The sequence below is a fragment of the Heterodontus francisci genome, chromosome 20 (assembly GCF_036365525.1).
Source record: "Heterodontus francisci isolate sHetFra1 chromosome 20, sHetFra1.hap1, whole genome shotgun sequence".
NCBI classification, from domain to species: domain Eukaryota; kingdom Metazoa; phylum Chordata; class Chondrichthyes; order Heterodontiformes; family Heterodontidae; genus Heterodontus; species Heterodontus francisci.
This window is the reverse complement of record NC_090390.1, coordinates 57244779-57261083: the sequence shown is the minus strand read 5'-3', so window position 1 is coordinate 57261083 and position 16305 is coordinate 57244779. Positions and strand designations below refer to the sequence as shown.

The window sequence follows — 16305 nt, the reverse complement described above, 5'->3', positions numbered from 1 at the left end:
TGTATGCTAGCAGCCTGGAGGGTGAAGTTGCAGAAGAGTTCTGCTGCAGAGGACTCAGATGATGACTTCAATGAGGCACTGCATTCACACCAAGATGCTTGGCACATTGGCAGGCATGCCACAGAACCTCATGTCACTGTCAAGAAGCATGGAAGCATCTGGCTCCAACCTGGGACAGGGCTTCACACACAGCATGGAGCCCATCCTTTCCAGCAATGAAGGGTGGCCAACTCTATGAGAACACTTGTGGATCCAACATGATGCATTGTCTGATATGTCTCAGCTTCCACTGCAGCACAGGCAGAAGCCACAAAATGACTCAGTGCTGCAGTGGAAGCACAGAATGAGGTAATGAGATCCATGCTGGTTGCCATGCAAGCCCAGCTTGGTGCCATGCAGGCTCACACTGCTGCCATCATGGCTGTAGATACCAGTGCTGAAAGGGGCTTGCAGGGTGTCACAGCAATCCAGCAATCTGTCCTCCAGCAGATTACCTAGAATTACTGAGGCACCATGCCTGGGAAATGGAAGTGGCTCTGTGGTGCACGAACCTGCTATCCTCTCTTCGGATGACAGTATTTGTGCTCCCACCACTACCACTCTGCTAGTGCCCTTGCTGCTGCCTGTCAGTCAGCCAGCCCAGACAACTGCAACCCTTGCTGAGGTGGTGTGGTCCACAGTTGGGCCTTCTAAGGTCAGAGTGCCTCTCGGGGGTCCTGCAAGGCCATCTGCAGTGTCCCCCATTGAAAGTCAGCAGCCTTCCACCAGCCATGCTGCAGACACTGGAGTAACTCTGTGTTGAAGCACGAGGACAGGCAAAAGCATACGGAAAACAGGCAATAAGGGAAAACAGAAGCGTGATCAGTTAACCTCTGGTTGAAATATTGGATGTTTTATAAAGTTGGTTTGGAATGTTTGTTTTATGGTGGCATTTGTTTTAGTATTGTGGCCACAAAGATAAGGTGTGGGTATTGGTGAATGGTGAATGGGGAATTGGGGTTGCATTCACTGTTACTGCAGTCCAATGAATGGATCATGAACATCCAGACCGAAAGGGGCTGTGTTGGTTCCCTCCTCCCTTCCTCCTCCTCCTCTTCCTCCTCCTCCTCAGCTACTCTCCATATACCTGCTGGCAAGGGCTATGCACTGCATGATGATGAGGTTGTGCAGCATGCAGCAGACTGTGATGAATCATGACACGCACCCTGCTGAGTACTGCAGTGCTCCTCCAGAGCAGTCTAGGCAGCAGAAGCATTGTTTGAGCACCCCAATGGTCTGCTTGATCATATTTTGTGTGGCAACATGGCTCTCATTAAATGCATTCTCTTGACGCGTGTGGGCTTGCACACCAGAATCATGAGCCACATGGTCAAAGGATAGCCCTTGTTGCTATGTAGCTACCCTTTGGTTTGTTGTGTTGGATCAAATGCAGATGGTGCAGCTAAGTGCAGCAGAATAAAGACATCATGAGTGCTGCCAGGATATCGGACATTGACCTGCATGATACACTGAATATGGTCACATACCAGCTGGACATTGAGGGAATGGAATCCCTTCTGGTTGCAGTACATCTCTGTTACATGCGGCACCTACAAAGGAGCATGTGTACAGTCAATGGCACCCTGCACCATGGGAAAGCCTGCAATTCTGGTGAAGCCATATGCTCATTCCGCTTACTTTTCTCTGGCAAGAGAGAATGAAATGTATTGAGCTCTCTTTGAATACATGGCCGCACTGACCTTCCTTACGCAACAGTGGACAATGAACTGGAGGATGTTGCAAATATGACCTGGAAGAAACCTGACGCAGAAAGCTCATGGCCATGGTCACCTTCACAGCCATGAGCAATACTTTCCTCGCCCTACTCTGTTGTGGCTGCAGCAGGTGGCAAATTTCAGTGAGGATGTCCTTAATGCACTCTGACCTCCCCAGGACTGATCTGTACACTTCAATCTCCTCCTGCAGCTGCCCGAAGTCATCTTTAGTCTGTCCATTTTATATTATGCCAGAAATCTTCCCCTCTTGCCCCATTGAGCAACTAATTCACTCACATTCAAGAGAAATTCCTCACTTTCCTTTGTTTCTATTGTTTTTTATTCCATTGTTTTACACAATTTTATTCGCTGCGCAGAGAAAAAGCACGCTTTTCGTCGCAGAGAATGAAACAAGTCAGAACAAATCATGTTTCTGGTTGCTGATTTATTGTATTTCATCAGCAACAATTGTAACTTTGTGCATCAAATTTGGCAGTCACTTTCTGGCAAGGGATAAAATGAATATTTACTCTGTTTAACTAAAAATGTTTGGTTTCATACCTTGAACCAAAAGCATTTGCTTTCTTTGCCAATATTGCAAGTTCCATTCAAAGAAACATCACTCATCAGATTACTGATCTATGCAATCTTATGATTTTTGCCTTGTAGACAATGACCAATGAGATTAATATTTAACATTGTAATACAATACTACTCACAATGGTCCCACATATACCATTTTCAAACTAAATTATTGCATCTTATGCAATTGCTCATTAATTATGTACATGTACATATGTCTATGAACAATAGAAAAATACCTGATGTGTGAAAACACAACACAATAGGCCATCAATAAAAGGTACAGATTAGAATCTGATTTTAAATTTGAGAAAATGGCATCCGCAGGAGCAGTTCTTGTAAATGTGTTTCTGATTGCTTTTGCTTTTCGTGGCAAGAACTACAGTGCAACACAAGGTAAGAGAGAGATTCATCTCTATTAAAATGTTAGAAATCTCCGACTGTAGCTTTAGTGCAAAACCCAGTGAGAAAACAAGCTCCTGATTTCTGTTCCAGTCCAGTTGGACAGTCGGATAGCTCTGCGCTTTTTATGATATTCCTCCAGACATTCTGCTGAAGTTATGGTGGGACACCGGGTTTTCGCCCGGGTGCTCCGGTTTCCTCCCACAGCCAAAGACTTGCAGGTTGATAGGTAAATTGGCCGTTGTAAATTGCTCCTAGTGTAGGTAGGTGGTAGGGAATATGGGATTACTGTAAGGGTTAGTATAAATGGGCGGTTGTTGGTCGGCACAGACTCGGTGGGCCTGTTTCAGTGCTGTATCTCTGAAATAAAATAATAAAGAATCCAACTGAAAGCTGCCTCTGTTTATGCATTTGTCAATCACTGTGTTCACAATTTTTCCAAACAGTATTAGCTGACACCACTTGCAGGTGATTTAAATATAGTAATTACATCTTAATGGAGTGCAAGCTATTCGCCGAATACCTTCTTCTGCCCCAAATAGCCAATGCACTTAATAATAACAATAATTTGCGTTTAAGTACCTTTAACATCATAAAACATCCCAAGGCACTTCACAAGAGAATTATGACAAAATTTGACACTGAGCCATATAAAGATATACTAGAATATTTGGCCAAAAGCTTGGTTTTAAGGAGTGTCTTAAAGAAGGGGAGAGCGGTAGAGAAGCAGATGGTTTAGGGAGGGCAGTTACTGCCTGAGTAGCTCAAGCCAAGGCCACCAGTGGTAGAATGTTAAAAGATGGAATGTGCAAAAGGGCAAAATTGAAACAGCACAGAGATGATTAGATTAGATTAGAGATACAGCACTGAAACAGGCCCTTCGGCCCACCGAGTCTGTGCCGAACATCAACCACCCATTTATACTAATCCTACACTAATCCCATATTCCTACCAAACATCCCCACCTGTCCCTATATTTCCCTACCACCTACCTATACTAGTGACAATTTATAATGGCCAATTTACCTATCAACCTGCAAGTCTTTTGGCTTGTGGGAGGAAACCGGAGCACCCGGAGAAAACCCACGCAGACACAGGGAGAACTTGCAAACTCCACACAGGCAGTACCCGGAATCGAACCCAGGTCACTGGAGCTGTGAGGCTGCAGTGCTAACCACTGCGCCACTGTGCCGCACCAAGATCTTGGTGGATTGGAGAGGTGGGAAAAGTTTCAGAGACAGGTCGATGTGAGGTTATGGAAGGATGCTAGGATGAGACTATTAAGCTCAAAGAATTGCTGGACCATGAGGTGTAGGTTAGTGAACACAGGGATGATGGGTGGACAGAACTTGATGCAAGTTAGGGTACAAGCACCAGAGTTTTGGATGAGTTGAAGTTTACAAATGGTGGAAGGTGGGAGGTCAGCCAGGAGACCATTGGAATACTTGAGACTGGAGGAAAGTAAAGAATGGACAAGGGTGTCAGTAGCAGATTGGCTGAGGAAAGTGTTGAGATTGGAGATTTTATGGAGGTGGACGCAAGTGGTCTTGGTGATGGTGAGGATATGGTGTCGGAATCTCAGATCAAGGTCTGATAGGATGCCAAGATTGCAAATAATCTGGTTCAGCCTCAGACAGTGCCAGGGAAAGAATGGAGTTGCATGTTGTAAGCAACAACTTTGTAATTAACAATAACGGTAATGACAAATTATTTACACTATTTTCCCAATTTAAACAATTGCCCTATTTAAACGTGGACAGTTTATTTGCTGGGAACTGTATTTACAAATCACTTCATAAAACTTGTTTTAAGATGCAAGTCATTTTGTTCTTCCCTTCTCTAAACCTCTTATTCCAAATTTGCATTATAAAAATGTTGCCCTACCAAGTATTTGTTTATTCATCTATTCTTATTCCACAAAATAATTTTTCTCAGTTATTTAGATAATTCTTTCTCCTCTTATTTCCAACAGTGGACTTGCAATTTTTCCTAATTCTGTCATTGCAACAGGCTTTACCTACCACTGATTTTTCAATGAATATAAGTAGTCATTTGCTATGGTTAAAGGCTGTTTGACTGGTTGGTTCCATTTGCAGATTCTGAACTCAGCATTAAAATGACTAATAAAGCTCGCTCAGGCTCTGGCACAATCATCAATCTCTCTTTATGACATTTTTTAAAAATCACATTTTCAGCTACAAAATGTGGATTTATAGCTCAAACCCTATAAAGTTCTAGCAAAATTAAGGCACTAACCTCCCAACCTGAAGTATCAGTTGCGGCTCAGCTGATAGCACTGTTGCCACTGAATTAGAAGGTTGGGAGTTCAGTCAGGCTCCAGGACTTGATCACAAAAATCAAGGCTGACTCTCTCAATATTTCACTGCTATCATTTGGATGAAAATTGAGGTTCTGTCTGCTCTCTTAGGTGAATATAAAAGATCCCATGGCAGGCTTCCACAGGGATATTATCCCTGGTTTCCTGGCTCATAGTTTTCACTCAATTAATATCACAAAAACAGATTGACTGGTCAGTATCACATTGTTGTTTGTGAGAACTTGCTGTGTGCAATTTGGCTGCCAAGTTTGCTACATGACAACAGTGACTTCAAAAAGTATAACATTGAGTGTAAAGTGTTTTGCAATGACTAGTGGTCATGAAAGGTGCTTTATGGATGCAATTCTTGCTTTTTTCAGCTTTATTTAAATGGTGTTTTTTCACCAATCACGCCTATCTTTCCCAAGAAGCATCTCCCTCTCACACACAGAATTTGTTAACATGGCCTAGTATTTCCCAATCCAATTGTCATGCTGATTAGCATGTAAAATGGGTTGTTAAGGTATGTACTAGAAAAGGAGAGAAAGGGATGAACTGAGTAATTACAGATCAGTCAGCCTAATCTTGGAGGTGGGAAAATTATTGGAAAAAGTTTTGAGGGGCTGTATTAATCATCATTTCAAAAGGCATGTATTAATCAAGGACAGTCAGCATGGATTTGTTAAGGGAAGGTTGTGTCTGACTAACTTGATTGAATTTTTTGAGGCAGTAACAAGGATGGTTGATGAGGGTAGCACATTTCATGTAGTCTGCATGGATTTAAGCAAGGCTTTGACCAAGTCCCACATGCAGACTGGTCAGACAATTATGGGATCCAAGGAAAAGTGGCAAGTTGGATCCAAAATTGGCTCAGTGGCAGGAAACAAAGAGTTATGGTCGACAGCTGTTTTTGTGACTGCAAGGCTGTTTCCAGTGAAGTTCCACGGGGCTCTGTAGTACTTCCCTTGCTTTTCATGGTATAAATCAATGATTTAGACTTAAATGTAAGGGGCATGATTCCTTTCCATGGCACTGCAATTTTGTCAGGGGCAGGATAGACAAACAACAGCCTTCCTGGCCAAAGGCCAATGGAGGCCCGTAAGAGGCCAATTAACAGTCACTTAAGGGCCTCTTACCCCAGCTGCTGGTATGAAGCCAGCGGTGGGGGCCTCTGCCACACGGGGAGGTTGCACACTAAAATGAGGCGACCTCCCTGCTGGCTTGGAGGGGAGGGCACTCCAGAGGGACCCGTCAGCAAGCAACCCACCTCCCTGGATACCCCTCCGCCTGTACTGAACACCCACCCTCCCCCGACCAACATTGCCAGGACCTGCCAGACTGGCCCCAATGACCCCACGTCACTTAGCATGGGTCCAGGTCTCCAGCGTTGAGCCTGAATCCAAGGCTTAGTGCAGTCGCGACTGTGGCCACTACTCTCAGTGACACTGCTGATACTACTGGACTGCTAGCCCTGTGATTGCCTGGTCCTTGGAGGTGGGATCCCCATCTTTAGAGGGACAGAGATCCCAGCACCAGGCTGTTAATAGGCCTGGCACTGTAGAATCGCTTGGGGGAGGCTCCAAATGGCCGAGGCAGGATTTCATTACTTTTCCAGTGTATACTATTAATAGTAAGTTTCATAAGTGCCAAAATAAACTTTTATTTTATTTATTTTGCAACAGCTGCACTTGAAGCACAAAATTCAACATGTAAAAACAGTTTTATTATCTAAGCAATTGAAATTTACCCATAGTGAACAGCACTTATCGTGTGATTTAGAAAAGGGCTGTATTCAGCTGATGAATATTGAACGTTAACATGTTACATATAATTACTGTCTAACACTCCTTTAAAACCATAGTTGCTGATTCACTTTTAACACAGGCTGACTGCACTAAATTATCTGTGATCCATTTAAGCAAAATGACCTGGAAATCCAATCACACCCAAAAGCAAGCGCAATGGGCAAGGTGCATGATATATGCATCTGTTCACATGGTCTCAGGGTGTTAGCATAAAAATAGTGCTGTGCCCTCATTATAATGATTCAGTCATGCAGCCAAACTGACTTATGTTGTTCATTTGTGGGATGGGGGTAGGGAATTTGCCTTCACTGATGCCAATTCAAGGCAGCGAGTACGTCATAAAGAGGAGGTACGCTCTTGCTGCAGACAACAAGTAAATTTGAAAAATGCCTGAAGAAAGTCCTGTCAGCGCACCCAGATTCCCTGATGCTGTATTGGAGGCCCTGGTCCAAACAATGGATGGATGGAGATCCTGCTCCCCCCAGAGGGCATAAAACCTCTACAAGTCAAAGCTTAGCTCCCAGAGCATTGCTGTGACACTGAATGAGTTCTGTGCTCTCAACAGAGTTGGCAAGGTAAAAATACTTCTGTGGCACATCCAAAATGCCTAAGGAAGAGCACGATCCAAGATAGCTAAAAGTGCACCCCTGACACAGCACAGGCGCTTGCACCGCCCACCATCTTATACAGCAAGCTGTCTATTTTATACCCAAAACATTAATGAGATGCCAATGTATTTCTAGGCCTAGGGATTTTCCAACCAGGGTTTGGTAAATTCAAATTGCCGGTCTAAAGTCATGTTCTAATTGCCCAATTAATTAAACTTTTATACTTTTTTTTTGGTAAGATGAAGAGGAGCACATTTATACCAACCCACCTGGATTTTCAGTCTTTCGAAATTTATTGTAGACAACAAATGGACAAATCGTATGGATATACCTCCCTTAAAGTGACCCAAGATCATCAGGATTTCCTGTCTTGTTTTAAATGTCCCAGAGAGCTGCTGCAGACCTGTCCCCTGGCTGAGTCTAGTGGCAGCAGTAGGGGCATGAAAATGCGGGCCACCTGCCAGCCATTAACTCTTCCAGCTGCCTCTCTGCCCTCAGTATTCAGGACGGTCTGGCTGTCACTCAAGATCAACAACTGGAAAGTCCGAAATAAAGGTTACATTTCTAACAGAAACAAAAAATGTTCAAAAGATTCAAATAAGCTTTGAAAGTCCAGGGCACAATGGACCCTCCAGTTGGATGAGGTTTCAGAGTCAGGCCACAACACCTTCCTTCCTGAGTGCCCCTGTGTTGGACATTCAGCAGATTGAAGAATGAGCTGGGAGACTGGAAACATCCCATTCCACCTCATCCAAGCTCTACCTACTGCAGGTGCAGGTCAAACCCCTCCAAGAAACCTCTGGAGGTCCTGAAGCTGTGTTAAAGAGGCAACTAATCAAAAAAACGCATCTCTGTCCCTCTACCTGACCCTTTTTTGCCCTGGGAAATTACCCTTTTATATCTCAGTGTGCATTGTATAAAGACAACTATATTAAAGATTTCATCAGATTTTGCTCGCATATTTCTACTTTGTACTGTCCGAACACCTGTTTTGCAGAAAGAGCAAGTGAGCTTGTATGGTTTTAATATACCTTTATAATCCTTTCATTCTCACAGGGTTTTCATTAAGACTTGCAAATGGAAATAACAAGTGTGAAGGAAGAGTTGAAATTTTATACAATGGAAGATGGGGAACAGTGTGTGATGATTCCTGGACTATGAGCAATGCACAAGTGGTGTGTCGGCAAATAAGATGTGGTGAAGCTGTTGCTACACTTCCAGTGGCTCACTTTGGTCATGGCACCGGTGAAATTGTCTTGGATGATATTAACTGTCAAGGAGATGAAGATAATTTGTGGGACTGTCCAAACAGTGGCTGGCTTTCACACAACTGTCAACATTCAGAAGATGTTGCAGTTAACTGCTCAGGTATCACATTTGCTTTGTTTTCAACAATTTTCTTTTAAAATGTAAGTAAGTTACAGACCAATTTAAAATAACAATGTCCAGTTTCAAAGATTTGAATGATTTTTGGATACAGAGAGGATACATAATGTGGAGTTGTAGAATGTAATTTATATAGTGTCAGCTAAATTATTTACTCAAAGTTTACAGTGCAGCTAGAACCCACGACATTCTGACTCAGAGACACACTGGCATGTCACGGGGATGAAATTAATGCATGGATTACAGTAAGCTTCCAATAATATTACCGAGAAGTAATTTTTCAGTACCATTCCTTCTCAGTTGTGACATAATCTCCACAAAATATGTAACATTATCACACGCTGAACAGAAACTCATGCAATGCTAATATTGGTGCAAACTTTCCCTCCCACCACATCATGAATTACCTCTTTTTGAAAATAAAAGTAATAATTTTGATAATGCATTGCTAAATAATACTTGACTATTATTATTTTAGTTATTTTAGTCAAATCTGGTCTGCAACCATTTTTAGAGAATGGAATTGAATTTGGCCCACAAGAGGCTCAGATATTTTTCCAATCTACAAAGTAATAGGAGGCAGAAAGAGTGGATGCTCGTTTTCTCCACAGAAGAAATATGTGGTGGAACAGTGCTTCTGAACAGCTTCTCATTGGCATTTAGATCTAAGTATTAACTTAGCATTAGTGCTGGTGTCATGCTAGGCTCCCACCTGCCGACAATGAGGCACATTAATTTTATCATGAACATTGATTTTAAACTGTTACTGGAGTGAAGAAAGGACTTGTTAAACAGATCAGCCGTGGCTAGAAAAGACATTTGCATATTAGCAGACATTGTTTGGAAGGACAAAGCAGCCACTCCCTGATATATTCATCCCACAATGGACTTTTGATCACCAGACGTTGAAGGTAGGGGAGCTCACATTCCAGGTTGACTGCTAAGATGGCCGAATACACAAACAGACATGGTCAAACCAGCTCGTCACATGATAACCTACTGGGCAACGTGAGTTTTTTTAATTTGTTCAAATTGTTTGGACAGAAAGCTGTTTGCTCCTGGATTGAAAAGACCTCTCCTAGCTGGCTCACCACAGCCTCTCCTGTCTGCTCCCATCTCTTTCTCACAGAACTCCAAAACCCACTGAAGCCACATGAACCCCAGAGAGAGAAAAGTCTCCTTCAGTGAACAAAGTTTAAGAAGAATATTGGGCCCCAACAAAAAGCAAGATCTAACTACAACCAAGGATTCTACAGCGAGCTTGAAGCACAGTAACAAAAACACCCTCTTCAAAAATTGCCTCAAACTTTTCCACTTAGTTTTCTTCTGCTCGTTCTGTCCCTATCTGCATGTGTGTATCGCATATGCATGCTATGTGGGCATTTTGTCCATCCATAGTCGTTAACCGAATTTGAGTTAAAGTTTAAGTTTAATAAATTTCAATCTTTCTTCTTTAAATCTAATAAAGCTTGTGTGTACTCGTTGCTTTGCATTATAATTGGAAAGCGGTGAACAGGGATTCACCAAAGGGGAGCTCAAAACACTGTGTTTAAAATTAAACCCTATTACAATTAGATCAGGTGAAGGCTGAAAAAGAACCTTAGACCTCTTTCTCACCTGGTCGCAAGTGCTGGTCAAGTAGAAGGTTGTCAACCTGTGATCTGAGCCAAGAAATAGTTGAGTGCAATGTGGAGGAACTGAGAGGAAAATACACCGATCTTTAAATTTTTATAGCTGGTAAGATTCAGAAATACAATTTGCTGGATATGATGATGGTTATTAGGTCAGGGGAAGAAAGACTGTGGATATTAAATCCTTTATTGTTTTCTCATTCCGAGAGCTTTTTGGTCTCTGTATTTTTTCCTCACGGCTGTAAGCAAAAGATAAGAACTTCCAACCCAAACACATCTCAAAAATAGCTCAGTAAATCTACTGTAATTAAGCTGTGTAGAGCAGGAAAGTCCCGTTGTGTCAGCTCATGGTCTGCTCAGTGCTGACCAATGTAGGTGAGGGGTCCTGTAACAGCAGTTAGATTCATTAATTACTGTATGAAATAACACTATATTAGGCTGCTGCCAAAGATGCCTGAATATAAACAAGTCAATGTAAGGTTGATATATTTTCGGGGTCCTTCAAACATGCGATACAGCCTGGCAAAATTGTTCATTTCTTCTTCCCTTTTACCCATGATAAGCAAGTGAGACACATCCCAATTTCTCAGCCAGTAGCTTAATATGACCTGATAACCTGAGCCGAGTCTCAATTGGTAGCACATACCTCTGAGTCAGTACATCCTCTATTCAAGCCTCACTCCAGAGAATTAACCATGGAGCAGTTCACGTAAGGGGCCACATTACAATTTCGGCAAGATAAAGGCATTAAAAATTTATCTTTATATTTATCAAAACAACAAAACGTGCATTTTTGTGAAGAATCTTTAAATGAGAAGATTAATTTATTGACTTATTTTTTCATCACTACGTTTGACACTGATCTAGTGATATACCTGGTATTTTCTTACTTGCACAAGTAGTCAATGTTTGCCTGCACACTTGTTGTAGTGATGCGGAGTATTCCAGATAGATGTCCATCTGTCAGGAGTGATCTTTACCATTGTCTGTCCCTCCCTCTCTGTCCCTTGCTCTCTCTGACTCTCTATCTCTCTTCCTGTGCTGCCCCCTCTCTGTGTTGCTTCACCCCCACGAGGTCGTCTTCGCTTTCTGAGTCACCCACTTTCATTCTCTGTCCTCCTCTTTCTTGCTGTCCAACTCTCTGTCTCGGTCTCTCTCTCTCTGTGCGCCTCTCACTCTTTCTTCCCTCTCTCTCTGCCCCCCTTCATCCCCACACTATCTCTCCCTCTCTGTCCCCACCCACCTGCCCCATCCCCATTTCTCTGACACTCTCTCTCTCAGTTGTAGGGAGCACAGCAGCTTTGTGGTTGGTCAGTTTTAAAAAAAATTTGCACTACGTTTCACAGCTGACAGATGCTGACATAGAGAACAGCAGATTCCCAGCTTCGGACAGACTCAGTGTTTTCCAGCGGCCTTTTAAACAATAGTCAGAAAAACCCGAATCTGTCCGAAGTTGGGAAACTGCTGTTACCACTCTCGTGCAGCATCTGTCAGCTGTGAAACTGACTTCTGATTTTCTTTTTAAAAACAGCCGGTCTGGAAGAAGAAGACAATGGGAAATTTCTCATCTGTGAAATATTGGATGGAAACCTTTGGCGGTCCGTATGTTGGACAACCCTGCTTAAGTACTTAAGCCGGGATAGCACTTATATATGGACTTTAAATAGACCTTTCATATGGCACCACCTAGTGGATTCAATGCTAAGGTTAAAGCATGTGGATTCAGGGGACGAGCAGTAGATTGGATAGCAACTATCTACAACAAGAAAAAAAAAGAGTCGTGGTTCAAGGTAGTTCCTCAGACTGGCAGAAGGTGGGAAGTGGAGAACCACAGGAATAGTTGCTGGGAACTTCATTTACATAAATGTTTTCATTCAGCAATCAAAAGTACAATCTCAAAATTTGCAGATGTCACCAAATTGGAGTGCTTGGTTAATACTGAGGAAAATTGCAACCAAATAAAAGAAGATAGTCAAAAACTTGCAGAACGTTCCTCAAATAGCAAATAAATTTCAATATTGATGAGTGTAGGTGATGCATTTTAGGAGTAGGAATTAGGAGACAGCCGACTCCTTGGAAAATATGAGGTTAAATTGGGTAGGAGCACAAAAGAATCTAAGGGTACAGATTCACAAATCTTGAGAAATGGCTATCCAGGTTAACAAAAGCATAATAACCACAAATAAAGCACTGGAGTTCATTTCTGGAGGAATACCATTCAAACCAGAAAAGCTATGTTAAACATTTAGAACTTTGGTTCGACCATTGGTTACATTGATTGTAAAGCACTTTGCAACATCCTGTTTATATGAAAGTACAATACAAATTCAAGTACTTTCTTTCTTCCGACGTGAATATGATACAAAATTAACTCGCCTGCGTAATTATAGTTTTCTACAGTGGAATACTTTCCCCGTGATAGAATATTGCAGTTGCAGTAAAGGAACTAGTATCATAAGTTAGTTTGACTGTCAAAAAATACATGTTGAGATTTAGTTAGCTTTCCAGTGTAAACTACTAACATCATTAAGGTTCATAAATGTCAAAATAAACTTTTATTTTTATTTATTTTCCAGCCACTGCATGTGAACCACAAAGATCAACAGATAAAAACAGTTTTGTTAGTTCAACAATTGAAATTAGTCTCGAGTCAACAGCACTTATTATGTGATTCAGAAAATGGTTGTATTCAAGTGATGAATATTGAACTTTTAATCACATCTGGAAGTGAGCGGTCTCAGGGAGGAGGGCACATGGTCCAAAGGTGTTAGTGTGAAATTAGTGCAGTGACCTCATTGTAATGATTCAGAGCTGCAGCAAGCATTACCCATGCAATGCACTACACACCTGTTTGGAGTGGGAAATTGGGCTATGTTAAATTTCCTTGAAGACAGCTAGCAAACTATAAAGAGGAGCTGCACTCTGGCTGCAAACAACAGGTAAATTGATAAATGGCTGGAGGAGGTCCAGACAGAGCACCCATTTTCTCTGATGTTGCATTGGAGACCCTTGTCCAGACTATAGACAGATGGATGGAGATCCTGCTCCCACGAGGAGGCAAACAAATCCCTCCAGGCAGCATCTCTGCTATCAGTGCAAAGAGATTTCAGATGAGGTCAACTCCTTGCTCCCAAGACATGGCTGTGATGCTGAACGAGTTCCGTGCTCTCACCAGAATTCTCAAGATAAAAAATACTTCTGGGGCACACCCTAGATGCCTATTGAGGTGCCCACTCCAGATAGCTGAAGGCACTATTCTGACGCAGAATGTGCACATGCAGCACCTGCCATATTATGCAGAGATCTGTCTATTTTACAACAGTAACATTAATGAGGTGCCAATGCATTTCTTGGCCAATGAGTCTTCCTACCATGATATTGTAAATTCAAGTTGCCTATCAAATGTCATCCTGTGATTGTTCAATGAATTAAACTTTTATTCCTTTTTGGTAAGGTAGAAGAGGAGGAAATTTCTATCAATAAACATGAATCATTAATCTGATGAAATTTATTCTATCCACCAGATGGACAAAACCCACTGATATTTCCACCCTTTTCCCTGGCATTAGTCAAGGTCACTGCATTTAAAGTGACCCAGGATCAATAGGATTTCAAACCCTGTCTGAAATGTCCCAGTGAACCGCTGCAGACCTGTCTCCTGGCTCGGTCTATTGGCAGCAATAGAGACATGAAATTCCGGGCAACTATTAGCCATTAACTCTTCCAGCTGCCTCTCTGCCCTCAGTATTCAGGAGCTTCTGGCGTCCAAAGGAGATCAACAACTGGAAAATCCTAACTAAAGGTTGAATTTCTAACAAAACAAAAAGTGTCAAACGAGATTCAAATAAACTTTGAAAGTCCAGGAGACAAAGATCCCTCCAGATGGGTGAGGTTTCACAGTCAGGCCACAACACCTTCGGCAAATGGGAGAATTGGAGAATGAGGTGGGAGGCTGAAAACGTCCAGTCCCACTTCGTCCACGATGCACCGACAGCAGGTACAGATCAAACACCTCCAAGAAAGCTCTCGACTTCCTGGAGCTGTGTTAAAGAGGCAACAAATCAAAAAACTGCCACTCTCCCCTTCTTCTTGACCTTTTTTGCCCGGGGAAATTACCCTTTTATATCTCAGTGGGCATTGTATTAAGACTACTGTTTTAAAGATTTCATCAGATTTTGCTCACGTATTTCTGCTTTGTACTGTCCGAGCACCTGTTTTGCAGAAAGAGCAAGTGAGCTTGTATGGTTTTAATACACCTTTATAATCCTTTCATTCTCAGTGTTTTCATTAAGACTTGCAAATGGAAATAACAAGTGTGAAGGAAGAGTTGAAATTTTATACAATGGAAGATGGGGAACAGTGTGTGATGATTCCTGGACTATGAGCAATACAGAAGTGGTGTGTCGGCAAATAGGATGTGGTGAAGCTGTTGCTACACTTCCAGTGGCTCACTTTGGTCATGGCACTGGTGAAATTGTCTTGGATGATATTAACTGTCAAGGAGATGAAGACAATTTGTGGGACTGTCCAAACAGTGGCTGGCTTTCACACAACTGTCAACATTCAGAAGATGTTGCAGTTAACTGCTCAGGTATCACATTTGCTTTATTTTCAATCATTCTCTTTTGAAATGTAAGTAAGTTACAGACCAATTTAAAATGACAATCCCAAGTTTCAAAGATTTGAATGATTTTTGGATACATAGAGGATACATAATGTGGAGTTGTTGAATGCAATTTACATAGCGTCAGCTAAATTATTTACTCAAAGTTTACAGTGCAGCTTGAACCCACAACATTCCGACTCAGAGACACACTGGCATGTAATGGGGCTGTAATTAATACATGGATTACAGGAAGCTTCCAATAACATTACAGCAAAGTAATTTTACAGTACCATTCCGTCTCAGCTGTGACATAATCCACATAAAAATGTGACATTATCACACACTGAACAGAAACTCATGCAATGCCAATATTGGTGCAACCTTTCCCTCCCACCACATCATGAATTACCTCTTTTTGAAAAAAAAATAATTAGTTTAATAATGCATTGCTAAATAATATGTGACTCTTATTTTAGCTATTTTAGTAATATATGAACTCCCACCATTTTTATAGAATGGAATTGAAATTGTCCCATAAGAGGCTCAGATATATTTCCAATCTACAAATTAACAGGAGGGGGAAAGTATGGATGCTCGTTTTATCCTCAGAGGAAAATGTGGAAGAAGAGTGCTTCTGCAGAGCTTCTGATTGGCGTTTAGATCTTAGTATTAACTTAGCATTAATGCTGGTGTCATGATAGGCCCCCACCTGCCCAGAATGAGGTACATTAATTTTATCATGAACATTAATTTTAAACTGTTACTGGAGTGACGAAAGGATTTGTGAAACAGATCAGCCGTTGCTGAAAAAGACATTTGCATATTAACAGACATTGTTTAGAAGGAAAAAGCAGCCATTCCCTGATACATTCAACCCACAATGGACTTTTGATCACCAGACCTCGAAGGTGGGGGAGCTCGCATTCCAGGTTGACTGCTAAGATGGCCAAATACACAGACATGGTCAATCCAGCTCGTCACATGACAAACCTGCTGGGCAACCTGAGTTTTTTGAATTTGTACAAACAGTTTGGGCAGAAAGCTGTTTACTCCTGGATTGAAAAGACCTCTCCTGGCTGGCTCACCACAGCCTCTTCTGTCTGCTCCCATCTCTTTCTCACAGAACTCCAAAACCCACTGAAGACACATGAACCTCAAGAGAGAAAAGTCTCCTTCAGTGAAAAAAGTTTAAGAAGAATACTGGGCCCCAACGA

The 16305-nt window shown here is 42.0% G+C and overlaps 1 protein-coding gene across 1 annotated transcript in view; it reads left to right on the top strand.

Moving 5' to 3' along the window:
- The first annotated feature begins 2650 nt into the window (after nt 1-2650).
- Nucleotides 2651-16305, top strand: part of LOC137380875 (deleted in malignant brain tumors 1 protein-like) — a 50746-nt gene continuing 37091 nt past the window's right edge. The window contains exons 1-5 of the mRNA XM_068053283.1: nt 2651-2732; nt 8525-8836; nt 12017-12087; nt 13062-13212; nt 14765-15076. Coding sequence (XP_067909384.1) covers nt 2651-2732; nt 8525-8836; nt 12017-12087; nt 13062-13212; nt 14765-15076 — 928 coding nt within the window. The remainder of the gene's footprint in view (nt 2733-8524; nt 8837-12016; nt 12088-13061; nt 13213-14764; nt 15077-16305) is intronic.